The 24,055-nt window shown below is 40.6% G+C and overlaps 1 protein-coding gene across 1 annotated transcript in view; it reads left to right on the top strand.

Annotated features, from left to right (window-relative positions):
• Positions 1-24,055, top strand: part of LOC114644336 (uncharacterized) — a 101,201-nt gene that overhangs the window by 13,171 nt on the left and 63,975 nt on the right. The window contains exons 2-5 of the mRNA XM_028792475.2: positions 1,630-1,740; positions 11,680-11,853; positions 20,361-20,525; positions 22,673-22,834. Of these exons, the coding sequence (XP_028648308.1) occupies positions 1,686-1,740; positions 11,680-11,853; positions 20,361-20,525; positions 22,673-22,834 (556 nt within the window). The 5' untranslated portion in view covers positions 1,630-1,685. The remainder of the gene's footprint in view (positions 1-1,629; positions 1,741-11,679; positions 11,854-20,360; positions 20,526-22,672; positions 22,835-24,055) is intronic.

The following is a 24,055-nucleotide window of genomic DNA, read 5'->3' on the forward strand; positions in this document are numbered from 1 at the left end:
GCACACACACTAGGGACAATTTAGGACCACCAATGCACCTAACCTGCATGTCTTTGGGCTGTGGGAGGAAACCGGAGCACCTAGAGGAAACCCACGCAGACACCGGGAGAACATGCAAACTCCACGCAGGAAAGACCCGGGAAGCGAATATAGACGGGTCTCCTTATTCAATCCAAAAGTTTGTTTTAAAATATTTACTGAAAATATCAAAGCAAACAGTCCACATAAGAATAAAGAAAAAAGTTGTTACACAGGTAAAATTAAAGGCAAAAAAAAAAAAGAAAAATGTATTTTCTCTGAACTTAGCTTTTATTGTAAAGCTTTAGTTATTTCTATACTTAAAGATTCTTACTTTCTTCTTCTGTACGCTTTAAATGTACGGCGCAGCACTTTCAACTAAGTGCTTTGTCCTACATGTTACTTAGCACACAACACGCTCACAAGGTACACAAGGCAAAAATGGCCTGGTTTAAAATCGTGTGCCCTCTTCACCTTACACATGGCAAGGCTGGTCACTAACTGAGAATAATGGTTAGTCAGAGAAGTTAGAAATAGCGAGAATATACCAATTCAATTCAGCTTTTGGAGGTTATAGGAACCACCCATAGATTATGCACTCTTATTTAGTAAAACATTTATGATTCTTATGTAACTAAGAAATGACATTTACACAAAAAATAATTAAGACAAAAAAAAAAAACAGAAATTCTGAGTGTGCATACTGTAGGTATTCACCCCCCAAAGTCAATGCTCTGTTGAGCCCCCTTTTGCTGCCAATCCAGCTGCCAGTCTTTTGTTGAATGTCTCTATTAGCTTAGCTCATCTAACCACTGGGATTTTCTTCCTTTCCTCAGGGCCAAACTGCAAATCCGCTGTGTGGCTCTGGCAGACTCAAACAGGTTGTCTTCATGAGTTGTCCTGTATTTTATGCCATTCATCTTTCCTTCCATCCTGACCAGTTTTCCTGTACCCATATCATGCTGTGACACCTTCTTTTAGGGGGTGTTGACTGAAAGGAGCGGAGTCAGCTGCCATCACTGGACATCCTCTCCAGACTATGGAGAGAAAAGCAGACCACATGATAAGCAATAGTGCCCCCTCTCACCCTGGGGAGGTATGGCAAACCTCAGATTAGCTAAGAATGTGATCCTTTGACGTGCCTGCATATGAGTGACACTGTCCAGGACATCGCCTGCCTCTTCTTCAATCGTCTGTCCACCCTATTAGTTAGTGGTGTTGCCAGTCACTTCTGCTGCATCCTTCATTTGCATCAGTGCCATGCAGACTATGTAAGCTAGCATAATATTAATAGATATCGACAAATAAAAAAAATGATCAACAAATTAAAACCTACGGGTCAGCTGGTTTTCTTTTTTCTATGACCTCACTAAATTTCAATCAAATCAGTCAAATCATTTTTGAAATTTTGGGGGTATTTTGTTTTTCTATTGTAGGGTTTGTTTTTGACATGTCAGAATATGTTTTCTTAATGGATACCTACTGCCCTAGATTGTCCATCCTGTCAAATTTCAGATTTTTAAATAAACAGGTAATAACATGTGAGTCAGTCAGTGAAATCTGCATTATGTTCATAGATTTGAAAGTCCCTTTGTTTTTTCTCCACTATAGGGCCACAATCTAACTGGACTCCTTGACCACATTAAATACTCTGTACAATAACGAAAATGAGGATTCTGACCCTGTCACTGCTTCTCTTTAATGCTTTTAAGAAGACAGAAGGTACAATTTATTTATTTTCTTTTGTAATATATAGAAAAGAAAAGGATTACAAACTGCTTAATTGCACCCCTTTGAAAGAGTGTATTTCATGGTGATAAAAGTGAGGACCTGAAACTGCCACTGGTATATAGTTATTAGGTGAAGAAGTGTCTGCCATTTTGGGACAGGAACAGAAATGAATAGATAAGGACTAATTAATCAAATTTAAATTAAAATTTCTCTGCCAGTTAACTCCTCTTGATTTTTAAAGTAATTGCTTGAGAAAGCTGGAGGAGTCCAAAGGAATAGTTGGGATGCCAACCAGGCAACTCCATTTAATTCAAAGCAACAAAGTGCATGGTGGCACAACAAACAAAGCAGGCACGCAAAGCGATGAAGCCACTGCACTTTTAAAATGAGGGAGGGATAGAATCAGGCCAACACCTAAGCCCTACAGTATTTCTGCCCCAAACACCTGAATATTACCATATATGTATATATATATATATATATATATATATATATATATATATTGTCATATTAGGGGTCGCTGTTGCCCCATATAACCCACAGACAACACGTCCAAACACCAGGTAAAAGTCCCTGTAATATTTTTTAATGATTTCAGTAATGTGCACAAAGCACCTCCACCTCCACAATACACAATTCAATAATCAATAATCACAATAAATCCTCCTCTCTACCCAGCAGCTCTGTCATACTTCCTCCCAACGCTGGCTCTCCCCACTGGGTTTCCCATAATCCTTTATATAGTCCGTGACCCGGAAGTGCTTCTGTCCTTCAGTACATATGATTCCATAGCATCTCTGGGTCAGATGAAAACTCTTATTTTTTCTTCAGCCCGGAAGTACTTCAGTTCTTCCGTCCCCGTGACTAGGGAGTACTTCCGGGCTATAGGGAAAATAGAAATCCCTGTGTCTCCCTGAAGTGTCACCTGATGGCACTCTTCAGGGCTGTGAAATAGAACTCCATCTCCCACCATGCTCTGCGGGAATCCGGGGCATCACCATGCTGCAGGGAGGACTCCATCTAGCGGCCGGGGGGTGCTGGCCGGGATAAACTGCTGGCCATTTCTCACAATATATATATTCTGTCTCTCTCTTTATATATATATATATATATATATATATATATATATATATATATATATATATACACAGTGCTCAGCATAAATGATTACATCCCACTACATTTGTCAGAAAACCTTTAGTTTCCTTTCAGTATCAACATTGTCTATGAGATACTGTACTACAAAATACTCCCACAAATGTGGGCCATTGATTGCAAACAACATTTGTTAATTTGCACACACAAAAAAGTGATTATCCTAACAAATTCATTCAAGCCCATGTAGCAAAAATGAGTACACCCCAATTATAGTCTTAGGAGAAAAGCCACACTTAAGACTACAAAAGTCCAATTAACAGGCATTCAACCACAGGTGAGTCTAATGATTCATTTAAGAGGTGTCCAGCAGACAGGTGACTATAAAAGGGCATTACTTAACAAAGAAAAGCCCTTCCCATTTCATGCTGTCAGCAATGGCTCCACGTGGAAGAGAAATGTCAAAAAATCTGAGAAAGGAAATCATTACTTTACACAAAAAAGGTGAGGGCTACAAGAAGATCAGCAAAGCTTTACATATCAGTCAAAATACTGTAGCAAAAGTGATCCAAAAATTTAAGAAAGATGGAAGTGCAACAATCTTACAGAGACGTCCAGGCTGTCCACGGAAGTTAACATCTCGACAGGAGCGTCTTCTGATGAGAAGGATTGAAGAAAATCGCCATGCAAGTTCACTGCAGTTAGCTAAAGCAGTAGAAAGCCAAACTGGAGTGACCGTTTCCCGTGACACAATACGGCGCACACTGCAGAGGAATGGCATGCATGGGTATCGTCCACGAATGAAGCCTCTCCTAAAGCCCATGCACAAAAAAGCACGCCTAGAATTTGCTAAGGCCCATGCTGAAAAAGATGAAGACTACTGGGACTCTATACTCTGGAGTGATGAGACAAAGATCACTGTTTTTGGAACTAATGGTTTCAAAACTGTATGGCGTCGTAAAGGTGAGGATTTCAAAGAAAAATGCATGGTGCCTACAGTGAAACATGGTGGTGGCAGTGTCCTTATGTGGGGCTGCATGAGTGCTGCTGGTGTTGTGGAGCTGCATTTCATTGATGGTATCATGAACTCAACAATGTACTGCTCTATACTGAAGGAGAGGATGCTGCCATCACTCCGTGCACTTGGTCGTCGTGCACTTTTCCAACACGACAATGATCCAAAACACACATCTAAAGCTACTGTTGCATTTCTGAAGAAGAACAGAGTGAAGGTGATTGAATGGCCAAGTATGTCTCCTGATCTGAACCCAATCGAACACCTGTGGGGAATTCTGAAGCGACAAGTTGAGCATCACTCTCCATCCAGCATCCAGGCTCTAAAAGAGGTCATTCTTGAAGAATGGAAAAAGACAGATGTTGCAATATGTCGCCAACTTGTTCATTCCATGCCTAGAAGACTTGGTGCTGTCCTTAAGAATCACGGTGGTCATACAAAATACTAGATGTAGTAGTTTTTGTTGTGGGGTGTATTCATTTTTGCTTCAACCAATTTGAGTGAAACTGAAGATTTTGTGATCTGTTATATTATTAACCTTAATTTCATGTTATGGAGTTTAACAAGTTTTCAATAAAACTCAGCCTTGTGAAAATTTTGGACATTGTTCTTTTGTTCATTGAGCTACTGATTAAATTCGTACTTTTTAAAGGGGGTGTACTCATTTATGCTGAGCACTGTATATATATATATATATATATATATATATATATATATATATATATAATATATATATATTAGTGAAATTGTGCAATGTTTTCCTGTGACTTTTCATGCAATGCTCATTTTTCTTCCAAACCATACATCATGTACTATACATCTACTGTATACAGTATATCATTTTTTGTCTTCATTAGGAAAATACAACAGTGATACTCTCATGTCAATACAACCAGTCCTCACAGGTGGCGCAGTGGTAGTGCTGCTGCTTTGCAGTAAGGAGATTGTGGGTTCGGTTCCTCCCTGTGTAGATAGCACTTTGAGTACTGAGAAAAGCGCTATATAAATGTAATGAATTATTATTAACCAATTTAACATGCATATGACAAACAGAATACCTTATATACATTTGCTCTGCTAAGAACAAGTAAACCTGCATAAATATTTAATATCATGATTGTTGATCCTGAAGAAAAAGTCATATTCTTTCTCTATATTAAGTTAAATACTGGCTATACTTCAGCAAGTACATTACCACTCATCTTGCATAGATGACAATTTCCATTAGTTTTAGCATTTACTTGTAGTTTTAGCCTCCCTTCATTGGCTTCCGGTCCATTACAGGGTTGATTTTAACACTAGAATTACCAGCCTACGAAAAAACTCGTAGATCCGTCCCACCTTAAATTCGCTTTGCACCTCTCCGTCAGCGTCTTTTGTCCTGTAAATGTGTCGATAAGCAGCAAGCAGCCTACTATCACATCCCCCCACCGCCGCACAGTTTTCTCAGCTCAAGTCTGTTTACCTGCGCATTAGTTGCTTAGAGTTATATAAAGTGAGAAGTCAAGCAAAATGACACCTTTTATAAATACTATATCGTTATTTGGAACACATGCAAGAATAAGAGCAGCTCATTTCTCAAAACGGACTCAACCGGGGTCGAACCCGTGAAGTTTTGATTACCAGTCAACAGCTGATACCGTTGCGCCACCGAAGCAGTCGTAACAAATGGGTGTCAATGTCGCACCCTAACGCGGGTTCTTTTTCTGCAGTTATAGTCTTGAATAGAATTGCACTTCTGTTTTATTTGTACCTTTTATGAAAGTGTTTATTTGATATTTGGAATTCAGGCTTCACACATTATACACTTCATGTCTACATTTTGTCAATTATTACTAAAACATGAAAAACATTTGTTTTAATGATGTGTTTACAGAAATATGAAATGCATGTGTTCCAAATAACGATATAGTATTTATAAGAAGTGTCATTTTGCTTGACTTCTCACTCTATACAACTCTAAGCAACTGACATGTAGGTAAACAGACTTGAGCTGAGAAAACTGTGCGGCGGTGGAGGGATGTGATAGTAGGCTGCTTGCTGCTTATCGAAACATTTACAGGACAAAAGACGCTGATGGAGAGGTGTGAAGCGATTGAAGGTGGGACGGATCTACGAGTTTTTTCGTAGGCTTTGGTAATTCTAGTGTTAAATCTGGGCTGTAGCTGGGCCAATCAAGGACTTTCATAGAACTGTCCTTTAGACACTCCTGTATCATGTTTACTTTGTCCTGATGGAAGGTGAGCCTTCATCCCATTCTGAGATCCAGAGCACTCCAAGGCTGGTTTCCATTGAGGTTATCTCTATACTTTGATTGGTTTAGCTATTCCTCAACCCTGACTAGTCTCTCCCAGTCCCAGATATTGCCACTCATATGCTTCACCAATGGAATCGTATTGTGCAGCTGATGAGGGGTGCCTGTTTTCCTCTAGATGTGAAGCTTAAAAATGAAGCAAAACAGTTCCATCTTGGTTTCATCAGACCAGAGAATTGTGTTTCTCATGGTCTGCATATAGGAGAAAAATCTTCAGCACTCACACATAAGATTCTTTAGATTCCAGCAATATACAAGCATAAAAAATGTATTTAACAAAAATGACTTCAGAGCACCCTATATAAGAAGTAACTCTTGATGTGCAATCACACTACACTAACAGTCTTTTGTTAGGCAAAGTCCTTACAGTGTATGAATACACAGAAATACATTTAACTTACTGTATATCTGATAACATGCTACTCTAATATAAATAGGTCCACATATGACATATTAGATCACCCTGTATTGGGATACATAAAGAGATACATGGTATTTCAATCCAAGGTTGGAGACACTCTTGGGTTCCGCATACCAGAATGATCTCATCCTATGCAGAAGACTACAGCAAAAGACAACACAACTTAAAATCTTAATAGGCTAAAAGTGTTATATAAAGGTTTTCATCTACATCTTAGAGTCCTTCTGGTGCCTTTTTTGAAGCACCATATGGATTCCCTTGTATCATCTGCCCACTTTGCTATAAAGCCCAGATTAGTTGACTTCCTTCTGGAAGTTTCTCCATTATCTGCACAGATTCTCTGAAGCTCAGCCAAAGAATGACCATCAGGTTCTTGATCACCATTCTTCACCGATTGTGGTGTAATGGCCAGGCAGCCAGGTCTAGAAAGATTCACGATGGTTCCAAATATCTTCCATTTACAGTAGGAATTATGGATCTCATTGTGCTCTTGGAAGCATTCAATGCTGCAAGAATTTTTTGGTAGCCTTTCACAGATCTGTGCCTCAACACAGCCCTGTCTCTAAGTTCTGCTAGCAGTTCCTTTGATGTCATGGCTTGTTTTTTGCTCACCTGGTGGACGTTCTATAGACAGTTGTGTGCCATTCTTAATGGATTGAATGGACTACAGGTGGACTCCAAACAAGGTGTAGGAAAGTCTCAGTGATGACTGATAGAATGGGGTGCACCTGATCCATATTTCACGCATCATAGTAAAGACTCAATACTTGTGTCAATGTGATATTTAGTATTTTTATTGTTTTTTTTTAATAATTTGCAGCAATTTCTAAACTCCCATTTTCACGTTATCATTCTGGGATGTTGAGTATTGCTTGATGAGGGAAAAAATGAATTGAACTGATTTTAGTACAAGGCTGCAATATTCAATTCAATTCAATTTTATTTGTCATTCAGCAGAACATCCAAGATGTGCTGCAGAACGAAAATACGATGCACAAGACATTAATAAAAACACATAGTTAAAATCAGCCTACAATAAAATACTAGAATGCTTCATTTAAAAGACGAACGGCAGTAGGAAAAAAACTGTTTTTAAACCTGGTAGTTCTACATTTCAGGCTGCGGTACCTTCTGCTTGAGGGCATGAGGGAAAAGAGTTCAGAGGCAGGATAAGTTGGGTCTCTAGAAATCCGCACAGCTCTGGCCAGACAGCGTTGTTTTGCCAAATCTTGTACATTTGGCAATGGGGCTCCAATGATCCTCTCCGCAGCCCTCACCACTTTCCTCAGTGCTTTCCAGTCCGAAGCGCTGCAGCTCTCCTGCCACAGAGAGCTGCTGCAGGTTAGCACGCTCTCTATGGTCCCTCTGTAAAAAATGGTGAGGACTGACTTACTGAGATGGGCCCTCTTTAGCCTCCGCAGAAAGATCAAGCGCTGGTGAGCTTTCTTGATGACGGAGGAGGTGTGCAGGGACCAGGTGAGGTTGTTCGTCACATTAACTCCCAGGAACTTAGTAGACTGCACAATTTCCACAGCAGTGTTCTTAATGTAGACCGGGATGTGTATCAGCTGTTTCTTCCTGAAGTCGATCACCAGTTCTTTTGTTTTTTCGACATTCAGTATCAGATTGTTTTTATCACACCATTCCACAAATGACTTCACCTCCTCTCTGTAATCCCCCTCCCCATCACCTCGAATGAGACCCACCACTGTTGTGTCGTCCGCATACTTAATAATTTGGTTTGTGCTGAACTTGGCACAACAATCGTGGGTCATGAGCGTGAAGAGGAGGGGACTTAGAACACACCCCTGTGGAGAACCTGTGCTCAAGGAGATGGTATCTGATTTATTCTTTCCTACTCGTACGTACTGTGGCCTATCCATTAGAAAGTCCAATATCCAGTTTTGCAGAGGTATGCCCAGTCCCAATGGGCCCAGTTTGCTGATCAAATTCTGAGGGATGATGGTATTAAAAGCCGAACTAAAATCAACAAACAGCATGCGGACCATAGCGTCTCTATTCTCCAGATGTTCCAATGAAAAATGGAGTGCAATAGATATGGCATCCTCTGTGGCACGGTTGGAGCGGAAGGCGAATTGGAGTGGGTCAAATGAGGAGGGTAGGACAGAAGTAATGTGGTCCTTGATCAGCCTCTCGAAACATTTCATCACTATTGATGTTAAGGCTATAGGGCGATAGTCATTCATGGTTGTGACTATGGGTTTTTTCGGAACTGGGATGATTTCTGAGGTTTTAAAGCAAGATGGCACAACAGCCTGACACAGAGAGATGTTAAATATATCCGTAAGGACATGTGTCAGCTGCTCCGCACATCCTTTGAGTACACAACCTGGTATCTGGTCTGGTCCCGCAGCTTTCCTTGGATTAATTCTCCTCAAAGTCCGTAGAACATCATCCGGTTCCAGACACAGTGCCTTCTCATCAGGATGAGGGGTGGCCTTCACTGGTGATGTATCATTCAATGCTTCAAACCATCCAAAGTACTTATTTAGGTCATTCAGGAAGTTGAAGCTATCATCACAGGGGTAAGAAACTGTTTTGTAATCTGTCACAGATTTAATCCCCTGCCACAATCTTCTGTTCCTGTAATCTTGAAAATGACTCTCTATTTTCTTTCCATGAGCCCTTTTAGCTCTTCTAATAGCTTTATTTAGGTTTAATATGAAGTAAGTGTAGGGGTCTGAAGACTTTCTGAAGGCCCTATAAGCTTAGTGTAATCTTCATAACAAACTCGCTAAGTCTGTCAATTGACTAATATCTTTCTCTTTTGAGATTTTTTCCATTTAAGTCATAAAAAAAAAATAAATAAATAAAAAACGACAGATGCTCCAAGTGTTTTGACAAGTAACATGTTTTTATTAATTTTTTTATTGAAGCAGACTATATAAAATACGCTATATAAAATGGGTACATTCACAATAAATTTTGGAATGAAAAAAGGAATTAATGATTTATATTGCACTTTAGCTACACTGGTGTGAAAAAGTAAGTACACCCCATGGAAACTGAATTTTTCAGCATAAATGGACAGGCAAACTGTAGATCTTCATGCAGATGGTGCCTACAGATAAAGGCTATATATTTGAAAAATGTACTTTTTCAATCACTTCTTCAATTAAAATTTCAATAGATGTTAAGGTCTACTAAGGAAAATGTAAGTTTACCATTCGCCTCAGAAGCTGCAATTGCCCTCTTAAGCAGACATGACTTCTTGTGGGCATTTTGTGTAACTGCCAACAAGTCTCTGAAAATGTTGAACATTCCTGCATGTAAAATTCCTTCAGTTGCAAGATGTTTGTGGGTTTTATTGCATGTCCTATCAGTTTCAAATCCCTAACTGCATTTCAATGGGATTCAGTTCAGGACTCTGAAGAGACCAGTCCATTTCTTCTTTTTGAAGCCATTCCTTGATGGTTTTGCTAGTGTAAATTGGATCATTATCATGTTGAGAGGTCCATTTCTGGTTCAACTTCAACTTCTGTACAGATGGCCTCACATTCTTTTTAAGCACACTTTGATATGATGAAGAATTCACAGTTGACTTGTTGACTGCCAGCGGCCCAGGCCCTGATGCAGCAAAGCAATCCCAAACCAGAACATTTCCACCACCATGTTTTACAGCTGATATGAGGTTCTTCTCCAGAAACACTGTCAAACATGTTTATTGTTAATGTGGCCAAAGAATTCTGTCTTTAAGTCATCTGTCCAGTGCACATTGTTCCTGAAGGTCTGTTCTTTGCCTTAGACGTTCAACGGCAAACTTTAGCATTGCTCTAATGACAGCAAAGGCTTTCTCCTTGCATACTTCACATGCTTGTCAAATTTGTCCAATATCCCTCTGATGATAGATACATGCACTTTAACACCAGCTGTTGCAAGATTTATCTGCAGATCCTGCTGTGAAATTTTGGGGTTCTTGGAGACGGCTTTTACTATCAAATGGTCAACTCTTGGGCTGAATTTGCTGGGTCGACCGATCCTGGACAAAATAGTAGTCGTTTGGAATCTACACCACTTGTAGATGCTTTCCTTACAGTGGAGCGATTCATCTCAAATAATTTCATGGTCTTTTCAAATTCCTTGCCAGACTCATAAGCATCCAAAACCTTCTTTCTGAGGACATCCGAGAGCTCTTTTGGTTTTGGCATGAGGACACAACAAAGTCAATACCAAAGAGAACACCAGACCCTCAATATCTGCATTTTAATTTAAGGCAGTAAGGTCCATCTGCATACTCTACAAAGAGGTTCAAATTATTGGCATGTCATCTGGAACATCTGACTCTAATCTAATAGATTTGAAGTGGTGATGAATGTAGGGATGGAATTACTTTTTCCACATAACAAGTCTGTATTTTTGTTAAGTTCTGAGAATGAATACACCATGTCAATTTAATGTGTCATTTGTTAGGAGGACGCTGGTCTACCAGCCAATGAAGTTCTTAATTGCGAATGTATTGAGATGTATGAGTTGATTAGTATGCTCCATACATTGGAGGTGAATGCAGTAGGCATTGTGAATTATAAATGGTAAATTGCATAGAAATGTGCATACAGACATTTTTTATAATTTTATAAAGTTTTTTTTATAAGTTTTTATGTTTATTTTTTTTTAGTTTTAGGTATGCTCATTTTACTGTTTTTTTGGTGTGCACATATTTTTACATTCAGATCCATGCAAACTTTTATAAACAAGGCCCCTGATGTTTGCCTAACCAGATATTCTGAAAAAGTCAACAATTTTCAACTTACTTTTTCACTTGGCTGTGCAAGAAAAAGTCTAGAAGTTTAAATAAAACAATAAGCATATTTTAAATTATACACAGCTGAGAGGAATACATCATTTATGAGTAACCAAGCCTGAGACTGCAAATGGTCAATTTGAATTTTGAAGGTAAGTGGGTCAAATTAAAAACAAAACAGATATAAAGATATTGAAAGCTTTAGATTTTAAGCATTTTTAAAACAAACTACATTCTCACCATTTCTTTCATTAAGGAGACAATGTTACTGTTATCTACAAAGCCCTGACTGTTCTCTCCTTCGCTCTCTCTGTCTTTAACAGCGACTCCGACGACAGGTGGAAATGCTAAGGGTAACCCCTGCGTGTTTCCGTTTGTCTACCAGGGAAAGTCCTACAGCTACTGCATTACGTATAATGATGACCAGATGCTGCCATGGTGTGCCACCACGAGTAATTTTGATGAAGACATACAGTGGGGCTACTGCCCAAAATCAGGTAAGCACTTGAGTGCTTGTTTCAGTCTCTTCTGCTATTTTGAAGCTATTTTATGATTTGGTGAAGAACATCTGTGTTTTATCATGTTATTGGATCACTTGTGATGTGAACCTAAAGTTCATGTTATATTATGTAACTTCTAGTTGTGGGATATGTCAGATTGGCCAACCACAGTCACTGATCTTGTTACCGGTTTACTGAAAATTGCTGCCCCTTTCTACCCTATCAACTCAGCATTGATCTTCCAGCTCAGTCGTGTTTACGCCTTGTTATAATTGCCAATAATGTGCTGCTTGAAGCAGCACTGTACAAAGGGTGAGATCAGCAGCAATCTCTGCCTTTTATTTTCTGTTTTCCATTCTGCCATGATATGTAATACACAAGATATTAGGCAGAGAGGCATCTCTTCTGTTTGTGAGGTCCAAAGCCCCTGTGCTGCCTGGTGGAGTTGGCGCGGTACGAAGGGTTAACTGGTACATTGAGTTCAGTTGCAGTCTCAGCCCTTTTTTCTTTCCACCCTTCAGTTTTAGAATATAAAAACAAGATGTCAGAATGGCAAGCCTCTCCTTTATTTGTGATGTTCAAAATACGTGTGTTCCTTTTTCCTAATCACTTCATTCTATGCATTGTACTTCTGGGTGAACATTCATTGGTTGTCAGATCTTCTGCACACAGCATCCCCACCGACGACTAAAGACAAAATCCAACCTGTCTGATGTTATCTGACCGAGTCACAGACTTCATTGAGGATGTCACAATAGGGGATCTGCTTCATGGGAGCAGACTGCCTCCGACTGACTTAGATTATGTAAATGAAGCTTTTTGACTGAAAATCATTTAATGTGGTATAGCGTTTTTTTTGATGTGATCAAATCTTTTTTTAAGTTCAATAATCACTAAAAAAATAGGAATTTTGAAAAAGGAACACATTATCTGCAAATATTTACAAAGATGTCTGTGCATACAAGGGTAAGTCTATCATTTTCTGAATTATGTGATCATTTTGTTTGTGTTGACAGCACAACTTTCCCTGAATGTTATATTTCAGCCTGGCTGGGGTTCAGTTAGTTGTTCGTTTTTATGTTTTTTAGCCTATGTCAATGTTACTTTGCTGATTATTTGCATTATTTCTTGATTTTGATTTCTTCTCTAAGCCTTTGTCATGTGCGTAGTTTCTTTTGTGTGGTTCCATAAAAGGTGGGACCACCTGCCCATCACCACCAGGGTTTTCCCTCAGCTCTATAAAGGCGAGGGTTTCCCACAGATCCTGGTGGTTCATCTTGAATGCGCTAGGGAGTGATGAGTGATTCTTGTGCATTTTGTTGTGCCTTTGGCTTATTTTCTTTTCTGGATGTTTAAACTTCTGCTCTGTGTTTGACCTTGCCTTGGATTACCGTATTGAGATTTTGTTCAACTTGGACTTTCTTTGCTGGTAAATTTCCTCTTTGTGCTCTTCAGAGCTTCAGAGTGTAACAGAGCCTTTTTAATTTTTTTAAATACAGATCCTACATTTACTCTTATTGCTACCCAAATCCTGTAAATTCCCTGTGAAAAGAGCTCTATATTGGACTAAAAACTACTGATGCACACACAGATTGGTGAGAAAAACCAGAAAGACACAGCAAACCCCTGAAGAGAAAGCAAAAGGGGAGAATTAGAAATGAAGATTAGTGATGTGACATGGATCGCTAGGTCAACCAGCTCTGAACCAAGTGCACAGCAGCTTTCCACTTCTCTATATTGGAGTTAGCTGATCCATTGTGGTAGAAATTTAACATCTTAATAAAGAAAGAAACATCCTGTAACAGGACAAATCCATAATCAGGCAGGAGAAAAGCTGTTCATGGTATCATTTAATTACTCTTCGGCAAAATGCCTTACACAGAGCATTCTTCAAAAGCAGCCTGTTACAGCCTGGTCAGAATGATCAGAGAAGCAAAGAATAGAGATTAATTTTATAAACTACTGAATTTACATACAGTTTCAATCAATGCATACATTTGCTCTGGTTGGTTTGTTGGTTTACACCCAAACAACTTATCTTATATATAAACATCTTTGTGTGGTAGTGTGTGTGTCTGTCTATCTGACCTGGAAGTGTGAGGCCACAGCATGAAGCTCAAAGTGCTGGTAAGGCGGCTCGAAGTTAACGAGTCAGAAAAAGAAAGAAGTACGAGGTTACAGCATGAAGCTGAAAGAAAGTGACTCCGTCTCCAAAGTGAAACCACTGAGGAAAGACAAACGAAAGAGAAACTCGCTTAGCCGCCGATAAACATGGGGGGTGAGCACGTCTGCAAAATAAAACCGCCGACTCTGCGTTTCAATTTTTTTTCTGACAATTTCAATAGTTTCTAGGAGCCCAGGCTTTTTACAGCACGGGCTTACACAACTAGTATAAAATAAAAGTTTATTATATAATATTGTAGTTCTTCGTTTTTCCCTTGAGTTCAGCCACCATCCTTGAAATTTCTGTGCATATCACAACTGTTCATTCTGTTGTTTACAGGACATCTGCTGATTTCTTAGTCATCTTTCAGTACAATTTGCTGTTTACTTCACCTTTATCTGGTTTCCTGATAGGCCTGCAAAGGTTTCTGACATTTATCAACCCTTGATGCTATTTCTTTAAGATGAAAGGCTATGTTACCCTAAAATTAATTTTCCACACCATTGATCTGTACTACTGAAAGTTCAAGTAGGATTAGAGTAAAGAAACAAAATTTCCAGAAGTTTACAGACAGTGAGTCAGGAGATTTCCAGTGAGAGGCTAAAATGAACTTAGCAGAGATGGAGCCCAGACAGAATAACTACAACAATGTATTTTTTGTAGAGCCCACAATCACACAAGGAGTGCCATAATGGGCCATAACAGGCCCTGTTTTTTTGACAGCCCCCCCCCCCCTCCCCCCAGCCTTGACTCCCTAAAAAGAAAAGAAAAAAATCTCCAAATAAACCTTTGTAAAGAAAAAAACAAGAACAGAAGAAATCTTGGGAAAGTCAATTCAGAGAGAGAGCGAGAGATTCCTTTCCAAGTAGGTTGGGTACGCAATGAGTGTCAGAAAATGGGGTAAATACAACACACAAAACAGAACACAAGTAATTTTCTTCACAGAGCTTGATGGCCACCTCGGGAATATAAAACAATAGTACAATAATAATAGTACAAGCTATAAAACAGAATGAAAGGATAGATGATATCACATAATAGGATTCAGATTTGTTCAGAGTCCTGAAAACCTCAACCAACAAGCCCTACTGGCCATTCCACAACTGAGTCAGTGCTGGGCCAGCCAATCTGATGAAAGGACCCTTCTACCTGATGATTTCAGTGCTCCTTTATCTGAGATGACTTTTCCATAGGCAGGCAAATAACTTGGAAGTAGGGCTGTGGCACCAAGTGCCACATGAGAATACCGAGAAAGAGAGCAGGCAAGTGGTTAGTAACAGATTATAAATATCATATTACTTATGTTTTAGTACTAATGACCAACCACAAAGATGCAGTATGCACAGCTAATCAGCAGCTCTAGTCAGGGTGTGCTCAACTGAAGTTGTGAATCTTCAGCTGGTATTTAAAAGCTGAGACTGAAGGGAAACAACAACAGGGAAGCAATGTGAAGGACTGAGAGAGAAGCAAACATGGAGATGCCAGACTGCTTTGCAAAACGGAAAACAAAAGAAACAAACTTGGAACACGAAATTATTGAAAGGAGGAAGTTTAATTGTGAAATGGAAGAAAAAAAACGTAACCGCTAGCATCATAATTGTTAGGGCAGCAGCTATGACTAATAGTGAGCATCAAAAGTCAAAATTTGTAATACAATAAATGGCCAAAACAATGATTTTACTTCATTAAATCAACATAAACTTACATTCAAGCAGTTATTTATGTGTCAGCATCAATTAATTGTTTTACCGCACAAGACTGTTTTTGTGAATAATTATTGTATTGCTCTAAAATCACAATGACACAGAAAAGTACAGGTACAGCCTCACTGTACCTTTACACTGTGAGAAACAAAAATGTAAAGATCGTAGCACTGCCACATTTTCTGGTTTGTCTTCTGTCACTCTGGGTTCTCCTCAATGTAAACCCTGTCACCACAAAGCAGATATCTAAAAATCAGGAATGGTCTCCCCTAGACTTTCTCGTATGCTCAGATATGGGGCTGGATATATGAGGAGTAAACCGCAAGACAAAGAGTATATTTTTATATTATGTACAGTAAAGAACCATCAATAACCATCCATCCATCCATCCATCCTCTTCTGCTTATCCGAGGTCAGGTCGCGGGGGCAGCAGCTTGAGCAGAGATACCCAGACTTCCCTCTCCCCGGCCAATTCTTCTAGCTCTTCCGGGAGAATCCCGAGGTGTTCCCAGGCCAGCCAGGAGACATAGTCCTTCCAGCGTGTACTGGGTCTTCCCCGGGGCCTCCTCCTGGTTGGACGTGCCTGGAACACCTCACCAGGGAGGCGTCCAGGAGGCATCCTGATCAGATGCCCGAGCCACCTCATCTGACTCCTCTCGATGCGGAGGAGCAGCGGCTCTACTCTGAGCCCCTCCCGGATTACTGAGCTTCTCACCCTATCTTTAAGGGAAAGCCCAGACACCCTGCGGAGGAAACTCATTTCAGCCGCTTGTTTTCGCAGTCTCGTTCTTTAGGTCACTACCCATAGCTCATGACCATAGGTGAGGGTAAGAACATAGATCGACTGGTAAATTGAGAGCTTCGCCTTACGGCTCAGCTCCTTTTTCACCACAACAGACCGATGCAGAGCCCGCATCACTGCGGACGTCGCACCGATCCGCCTGTCGATCTCACGCTCCATTCTTCCCTCACTCGTGAACAAGATCTCGAGATGATAGAAACTCCTCCACTTGAGGCAGGATCTCGCTCCCAACCCTGAGAGGGCACTCCACCCTTTTCCGGCTGAGGACCATGGTCTCGGATTTGGAGGTTCTGATTCCCATCCCAGCCGCTTCACACTCAGCTGCGAACCGATCCAGAGAGAGCTGAAGATCACGGCCTGATGAAGCAAACATGACAACATCATCTGCAAAAAGCAGTGACCCAATCCTGAGTCCACCAAACCGGACCCCCTCAACACCCTGGCTGTGCCTAGAAATTCTGTCCGTAAAAGTTATGAACAGAATCGGTGACAAAGGGCAGCCCTGGCGGAGTCCAACTCTCACTGGAAACGGGTTCGACTTACTGCCGGCAATGCGGACCAAAGCTTGGGTTGCTGCTGGAAGAGGTGTAGGTGAGGCCTGCTGGGAGCGCTTACCCTGTCTGAAAGTGGATCCCAATGCCCCAGTGCAGCAATGGGGACACTGTGCTGTAAATATGGTGTTGTCTTTCGGATGAAACATAATATCAAGGTGCTGTCTCTCTGTGGTCATAAAAGGTCTCTGGGCATCCTTCATAAAAAGTAGGTTGTATCCCAATGTCCTGACCAATTTGCCCACCACAAGCTTGGTCATTCTGGACCCCTAATCATCCACTGTATCTAACTGACTAACTATCCCTCACCCCTTCACCACCTAACAGCTAATGCGTGGTTAGCATACTGGCACAAGAATGGCTGCAGTTGCCTCATCCAGGTGGATGCTATACGTTAGTGGTGATCTAGTCAGAATCAGAATCAGAATATCTTTATTGTCATTGTAACAAATACAATGAAATTAGGTGCAGTCCCTGCAGTGTCAAAATATAAATAAATATAATTACAAAAAGATAAAAAAGAATAAGAAGAAATGAGGTAGAACACAAACATTCAACATAAGACCTTAATTTCACATGAAACACTATTGCACAAGATGTCCTGCTACATTGGAGGTGATGAGGTGGCATTCAGTGACCTAGAAACTGTTATTCAGTCTGTTAGTCTTTGTTTTGATGCTCCTCTATCTTTTGCTTGATGTCATTAGCAGGGTGTGAGGAGGTGTGAGAAGTCTTTTAAGATATTTTCTGCTTTCCTGAGGCAGTGAGAGCTGTGCAGTTCATCCAGAGAGGGTAAAGAGCAGCTGATGATCTGCTGGGCCATCTTTACGATACACTGAAGTGTGTTCCTCTGCACTTTTGTGCAGCTGGAAAACCCAACACAGAGGCAGTAGCACAGGATACTCTCAATACAGCAGCGATAGAAGGACAACAGCAGTTTTTGGGGGATGTTATTTGTCCTGAGGACTCCCAGGGAATAAAGCCTCTGCTGAGCCTTCTTCGCCAGCTCAGCTGTTTTCACACCCCAGGTCCATGATGTGGACTCCCAGGAGGCGGAAGTTTGACACCATCTTCACACAGTCCCCTTCAATGTAGAGTGGTTTGATGTCCGTTTTCTTTTTCCTGAAGTCCACAACAAGCTCTTTGGTCTTACTTGTGTTCAGGAGCAGGTTGTTGTCAGTGCACCATGTTGTCAGCCACTCCACTTCATCCCTGTAGGTGGATTCATCCTCCCCAGAGATGTGCCCCACCAAAGTGGTGTCGTCTGCAAATTTGATGATGGTGTTGCTGTGGTGGGTGGGGGCACAGTCATGTTTGTACAGTGTGAAGAGCAGGGGGTTCAGTACACAGCCCTGAGGAGAGCCGGTGCTGATGCTGATGGCCGAGGAGATGTGAGGGCCCACCCTAACCCTTTGTGTGCGGTCTGTCAGGAAGTCTTTAATCCATAGACAGGTGGAATACGGGAGTCCCAGGGCTAACAGCTTGCACACCAATCTGTGAGGGAGGATGGTGTTAAAAGCAGAGCTAAAATCAATAAAGTGGAGATGTGCATAGCTCCCCTGGTGCTCCAGATGGGACAGGGTAGCATGGAGAGCAGCAGTAACAGCGTCCTCAGTAGACCTGTTAGCCCTGTAAGCAAATTGGTGTGCATCAAAGGTGACATTATATGACTCCGGACCAGTCTCTCAAAACACTTCATCAACACTGAGTGCTACTGGCCGATAGTCATTCAGGCAGGTTATGGGTGATTGTTTTGGTAAAGGGAGTAAGATGGAGGATTTCAGACAGGGAGGAACTGAAGCCTGGGACAGTAACAGGTTAAAGATCTTTGTGAAGACCCCAGCCAGCTGCTCTGCACAGTTTCTCAACACACGTCCAGGGACACCATCGGGACCTGCTGCCTTCCTAGGATTGACAGCCTGGAATGAGCGTCTCACCTCGTGTTCCTCCACCCTAAGGCAGGGGGTGATGTTGTTGTGAGCTGCTGCTGCATGTGTGACAGCTGCCTCTGGTAGTTCCACCTCAAAGTGAACAAAAAAGTGGTTAATCTCCACTGCCATTGAGGCAGCTCCATGGCTGTTCCTGTAGTTGGTAAAGTGCTGGACTCCCAGTCAAACCTGCCTGCTGTTACTACTGTCCAGGTGCTCTTCAATCCTTCTCCTGTAGTCCCTCTTAGCCTTTCTGATGCCTCTCTTCAGGTTGGACCGTGTTGTGCTGTAGAGATAAATTTATTACTTTAAAAATTGCTTTCCCCTTGGGATTAATAAAGTATCTATCTATCTATCTATCTATCTATCTATCTATCTATCTATCTATCTATCTATCTATCTATCTATCTATCTATATAAAGGCAGTGTTCCTTTCCTTTAGCATCCGTTGAACCTCTCTTGACATTCAGGGCTTCTGGATAGACATGGATACGTTTCTCCACTGTGACAGTGTCAATGCAGGTTTTGATGTAACACAATACACTGTCGGTGTAGAGTTCCAGGTCTGGATTTTCAAAAATGTCCCAGTTAGTCCTGTTCAAGCAGTCCTGCAGCTGCAGAGAGGAATCAACAGGCCAGGTTGTGATGGATCTTGTGGTGGTAAGAGCAGATCCACTATGAAAAGCACTTTGAGTAGTGAGAAAAGTGCTATGTAAATGTAAGCAATTATTATTATATGGAAGATGATTTATGGTGGTTTTTTTTGGATAAACTGGTGAACCTGTTACATACCCAGCATCATAAACACAGCCAATCCTTTTTTATCTGATAACATGAAACAGTTTTACTAAACATTGACATTGTATCAGTGAATAAAAGTGATGATCTGTACGTCTGATGGCAATGTGATTGGTACCTCAATTGTAAGTCATTTAACTGTTTCTTGTTGTTACCTAGTCTTTTAACTAAAATTGTTTTTGTAGTAAATTACTGGCTACTAATTTGATGTACTATTACAGTTAACATGTAAAAAAATCAGGAAACTACTGTAAATCGACAGTAGCGTAGTGCTACATCAAATTAATTTTTTGTGGGCCAGTTTTCTGTGTAGGCACTGCAAAGTATTTTTGTTGTAATATACACAAATATGATACGGTCAAGTACCGTAAAAGTAATATAATTAGTAGCCAGTAATTTACTGTAAATTTACAGTCCAAATTTTTATAGCTTATCAATATATTGGTTTTTCCAGGTTTTCATGCCATGCTGTCCATACCCGTATGCTTTATGATTCCTCCCTTGTTGCGCGCATGCCTACTATCAAACTATTCTTTTTTGTTTTTGTCCTCAATGCAGGCATTAAGGCAGTGAATGGGAGAGCAGGTCCCGAGTGTGTCTTCCCCTTCGTCTACAAAGGAAAGTGGTACTTTACCTGCACAAACGAGGACAGAGACAAGAAGTGGTGTGCAGTGACCAGTAATTACGATGAGGACCAGAAGTGGGCTTACTGCTCTAATGCCAGTAGGTCATTCGACTACTCTTTATGGCCACATGAATTTTTTTTTTGAGAATTTTAATCTGTGAACACAGTGTATGCAAACTTATTGTCAAATTTTCAACTATAAAAAGCTGCATGCTCAAAAGTATTTACAAATACTTTTACAAGAGTAAGCCTATAATTTTCTGAATTATGTGATCATTTTGTTTGTCTTGGCAGCACAACTTACCTTGCATGTTACATTTCAGCCAGGGTCCCTCCCCTGGCTGGGGTTCATTTCCTTGTATTATATCCATCTTGTTCATTTTTGTGATTTTTTAATTTATGTTAATACTATTTTGTTGATTATTTGCATTATGTACTGTTTTTGATTTCTTCTCTAAGACTTTGTTATGTGCCTCATTTCTTTTGACTGGTTCCATAAGAGGTGGGACCACCTGCCCATCACCACCAGGGTTTGTCCTTGGCAATGTAAAGGCAAGGGTTTCCCACAGCTCATGGTGGTTCATCTTGAATGAGCTGGGGACTGGTGAGCGTTTCTTGTGATTCTACTGTGTCTTGTAATTATGTCCTCTGTTTTTTGACCTTGCCTTGGATTACTGTATTGGAATTTTGTTCAAGTAGGACTTCCTTTACTGGTAAATTGCCTGTTTGTGCTCTTTGAAGCTTCATTGTAATAGAGCCTTTTTATTTATTTATTTATTGTAAAGATCCCGCGTTTACCTTTATATCTAGCCAGGGTTTCATGGTAAATCTGCTCCAGTGAGATTCTGAAAGTGTTTAGGGTTAGGACTTTAGTGTTTCACGACTCTCAGTTCATAACTCTGCACACATGTTAGAAATATGCAGTGTTTGTACTTTTTATGGGATGCATTGGGGTCAAAATCAATAGAAGGCTTTCAGCACAACATGGAGATAGAATGACAGATAGATGTATATGAAAGAGACTATATAATAGATAGATAGAACTTTATTTGTCCTTAGGTGTAAATTTGGCTTTTAACATTGCATGGAGATGACAGGTTTTCATTACATAAAAGTCAGTTATAATCCATAGGAGGGGCAGGTTGGCCTAATATAGAAGCTTTTGTGGGTACAGTAATCCCTCCTCCATCGCGGGGGTTGCGTTCCAGAGCCACCCGCGAAATAAGAAAATCTGCGAAGTAGAAACCATATGTTTATATGGTTATTTTTATATTGTCATGCTTGGGTCACAGATTTGCGCAGAAACACAGGAGGTTGTAGAGAGACAGGAACGTTATTCAAACACTGCAAACAAACATTTGTCTCTTTTTCAAAAGTTTAAACTGTGCTCCATAACAAGACAGAGATGACAGTTCCATCTCACAATTAAAAGAATGCAAACATATCTTCCTCTTCAAGTCAGGAGCAGATGTCAGAGAGATAGAGAAAAAAAGCAAACAAATCAATAGGGCTTTTTGGCTTTTAAGTATGCGAAGCACCGCGGCACAAAGCTGTTGAAGGCGGCAGCTCACACCCCCTCCGTCAGGAGCAGGAAGAGAGAGAGAGAGAGAGAGAGAGAGAGAGAGAGTTTGTTTTTCAATCAAAAATCAATATGTGCCCTTCGAGCTTTTAAGTATGCAAAGCACCGTGCAGCATGTCGTTTCAGGAAGCAGCTGCACAAAAGATAGCAACCGTGAAGATAATCTTTCAGCATTTTTAGACGAGCGTCCGTATTGTCTAGGTGTGCGAACAGCCCCCCTGCTCAATTCCCCTACGTCAGGATCAGAGAAAGTCAGTGCAAGAGAGACAGAAACGTAAGCCGGGTAGCTTCTCAGCCATCTGCCAATAGCGTCCCTTGTATGAAATCAACTGGGCAAACCAACTGAGGAAGCATGTACCAGAAATTAAAAGACCCATTGTCCGCAGAAATCCGCGAACCAGCAAAAAATCTGCGATATATATTTAAATATGCTTACATATAAAATCCGTGATGGAGTGAAGCCGCGAAAGGCGAAGCGCCATATAGCGAGGGATTACTGTATTTCATTTTATTTATTCATTGGCTTAAGCATCCTGTGACCCCAAATTGGAAGTGTATTTGAAAATGGATTAATGTATGGATATTTTCATTTGTACACATATTTGTTTGTGATGTATTACTTTTATTTAATTTAATTGATCAATTTATTTTTAATTTTACACACAGGTCTTCCAGCAGTTGGTGGAAATGCCAACGGAGCCCCCTGTGTTTTCCCCTTTATCTATCAAGGACAAACATACACATCTTGCATTAACGAAACCTTTGAGGGCCTGTGGTGTGCAGCAACAAGCAACTATGATAAAGACACTCAGTGGAGCACCTGTCCAGGTAAGGAGCTGAACTCTGAGCTCAGAGAGCTGAGAAGGTGTTTGACAGTAGGGGTTTCACTATTGTCTGGCGGTGTTGGACAGTAAAACTCAAGTTCTAATCTGAGCTCGTTCCTTATGTTTCCCCTTTACCATGTTTTGTGTTCACAACACAGAAGAAAGGTCTGACTTACAGTCATGAGATATTGGAAGAACCCCAATGGAAATGGTTGACTTTTTCAACATATTTTAACTGGCAAACATCAGATCTTCATGCAGACAGTACCAACAGATAAAGGTGGTATATGTGAACAAATCCATCCATCCATCTATTTACCAACCCGCTGTATCCGAACACAGGGTCACGGGGGTCTGCCGGAGCCAATCCCAGCCAACACAGGGCACAAGGCAGGAACCAATCCTGGGCAGGGTGCCAACCCACCGCAGTATGTGAACAAATGACACATCAAAATTACATGATCTATACACTCATTATCTAAGTGCAAAAAAATTCAGATTTATTAAATGGCAATAGCCCACCCCTGCATTTATCACCACCTCAAATCCAGAAAATTACAAATGGGTATTCCAGACATATATGCAAATGATTAGAACCTCCTTATGGAGTATTAAGGGGATCCTCTCTTATTCAAACAACAAATTTCAAGGATCTGGTGTTCTCTTTCCTATTGATATGTTTGGTGTCATCAAGCCAAGATCAAAAGTGCTCTATAAGGCCCTCAGAAAGAAGGATGTGGATGCCTAGGAGTCTAACAAGGGGTTTCAAAAATCACCAAATAATTTGAAATTAATCATTCCACTGTAAGGAAATTCATCTACAAGTGGCATCGATTTCAAATGACTGTTTTTGTCCAGGACTGGCTATCTCATCAAATTGATCCCAAGTGCTCCAAAATCTAATTGTGGGGACGCAACAACATAACTGTGCACTTGTCTATTTATAACACTCTTTTCTGCAAGCGTTTGCTATAAAAAAAAAAAAAACAAACCAAAAAAAACAATTCTATGGCTATTCACTAAATGTCCGATGTAGACGCAACCAGCATGCTAGGGATATCCGCTGCCATGTCTCAGTTACCTACCATAGTGCTGCCATTGTGAGAAATATATAAAGTTGCTGATGTTTTGAAACAACTTGATTTTTTTGCCAGATGAATATTTTGATGCTAATGACAGTGATCAAGATGATGATGTGAAAATTGTAGGTTCTTGTGATTCTTCA

This window comes from Erpetoichthys calabaricus, chromosome 3 (assembly GCF_900747795.2).
Source record: "Erpetoichthys calabaricus chromosome 3, fErpCal1.3, whole genome shotgun sequence".
Lineage (NCBI taxonomy): Eukaryota > Metazoa > Chordata > Cladistia > Polypteriformes > Polypteridae > Erpetoichthys > Erpetoichthys calabaricus.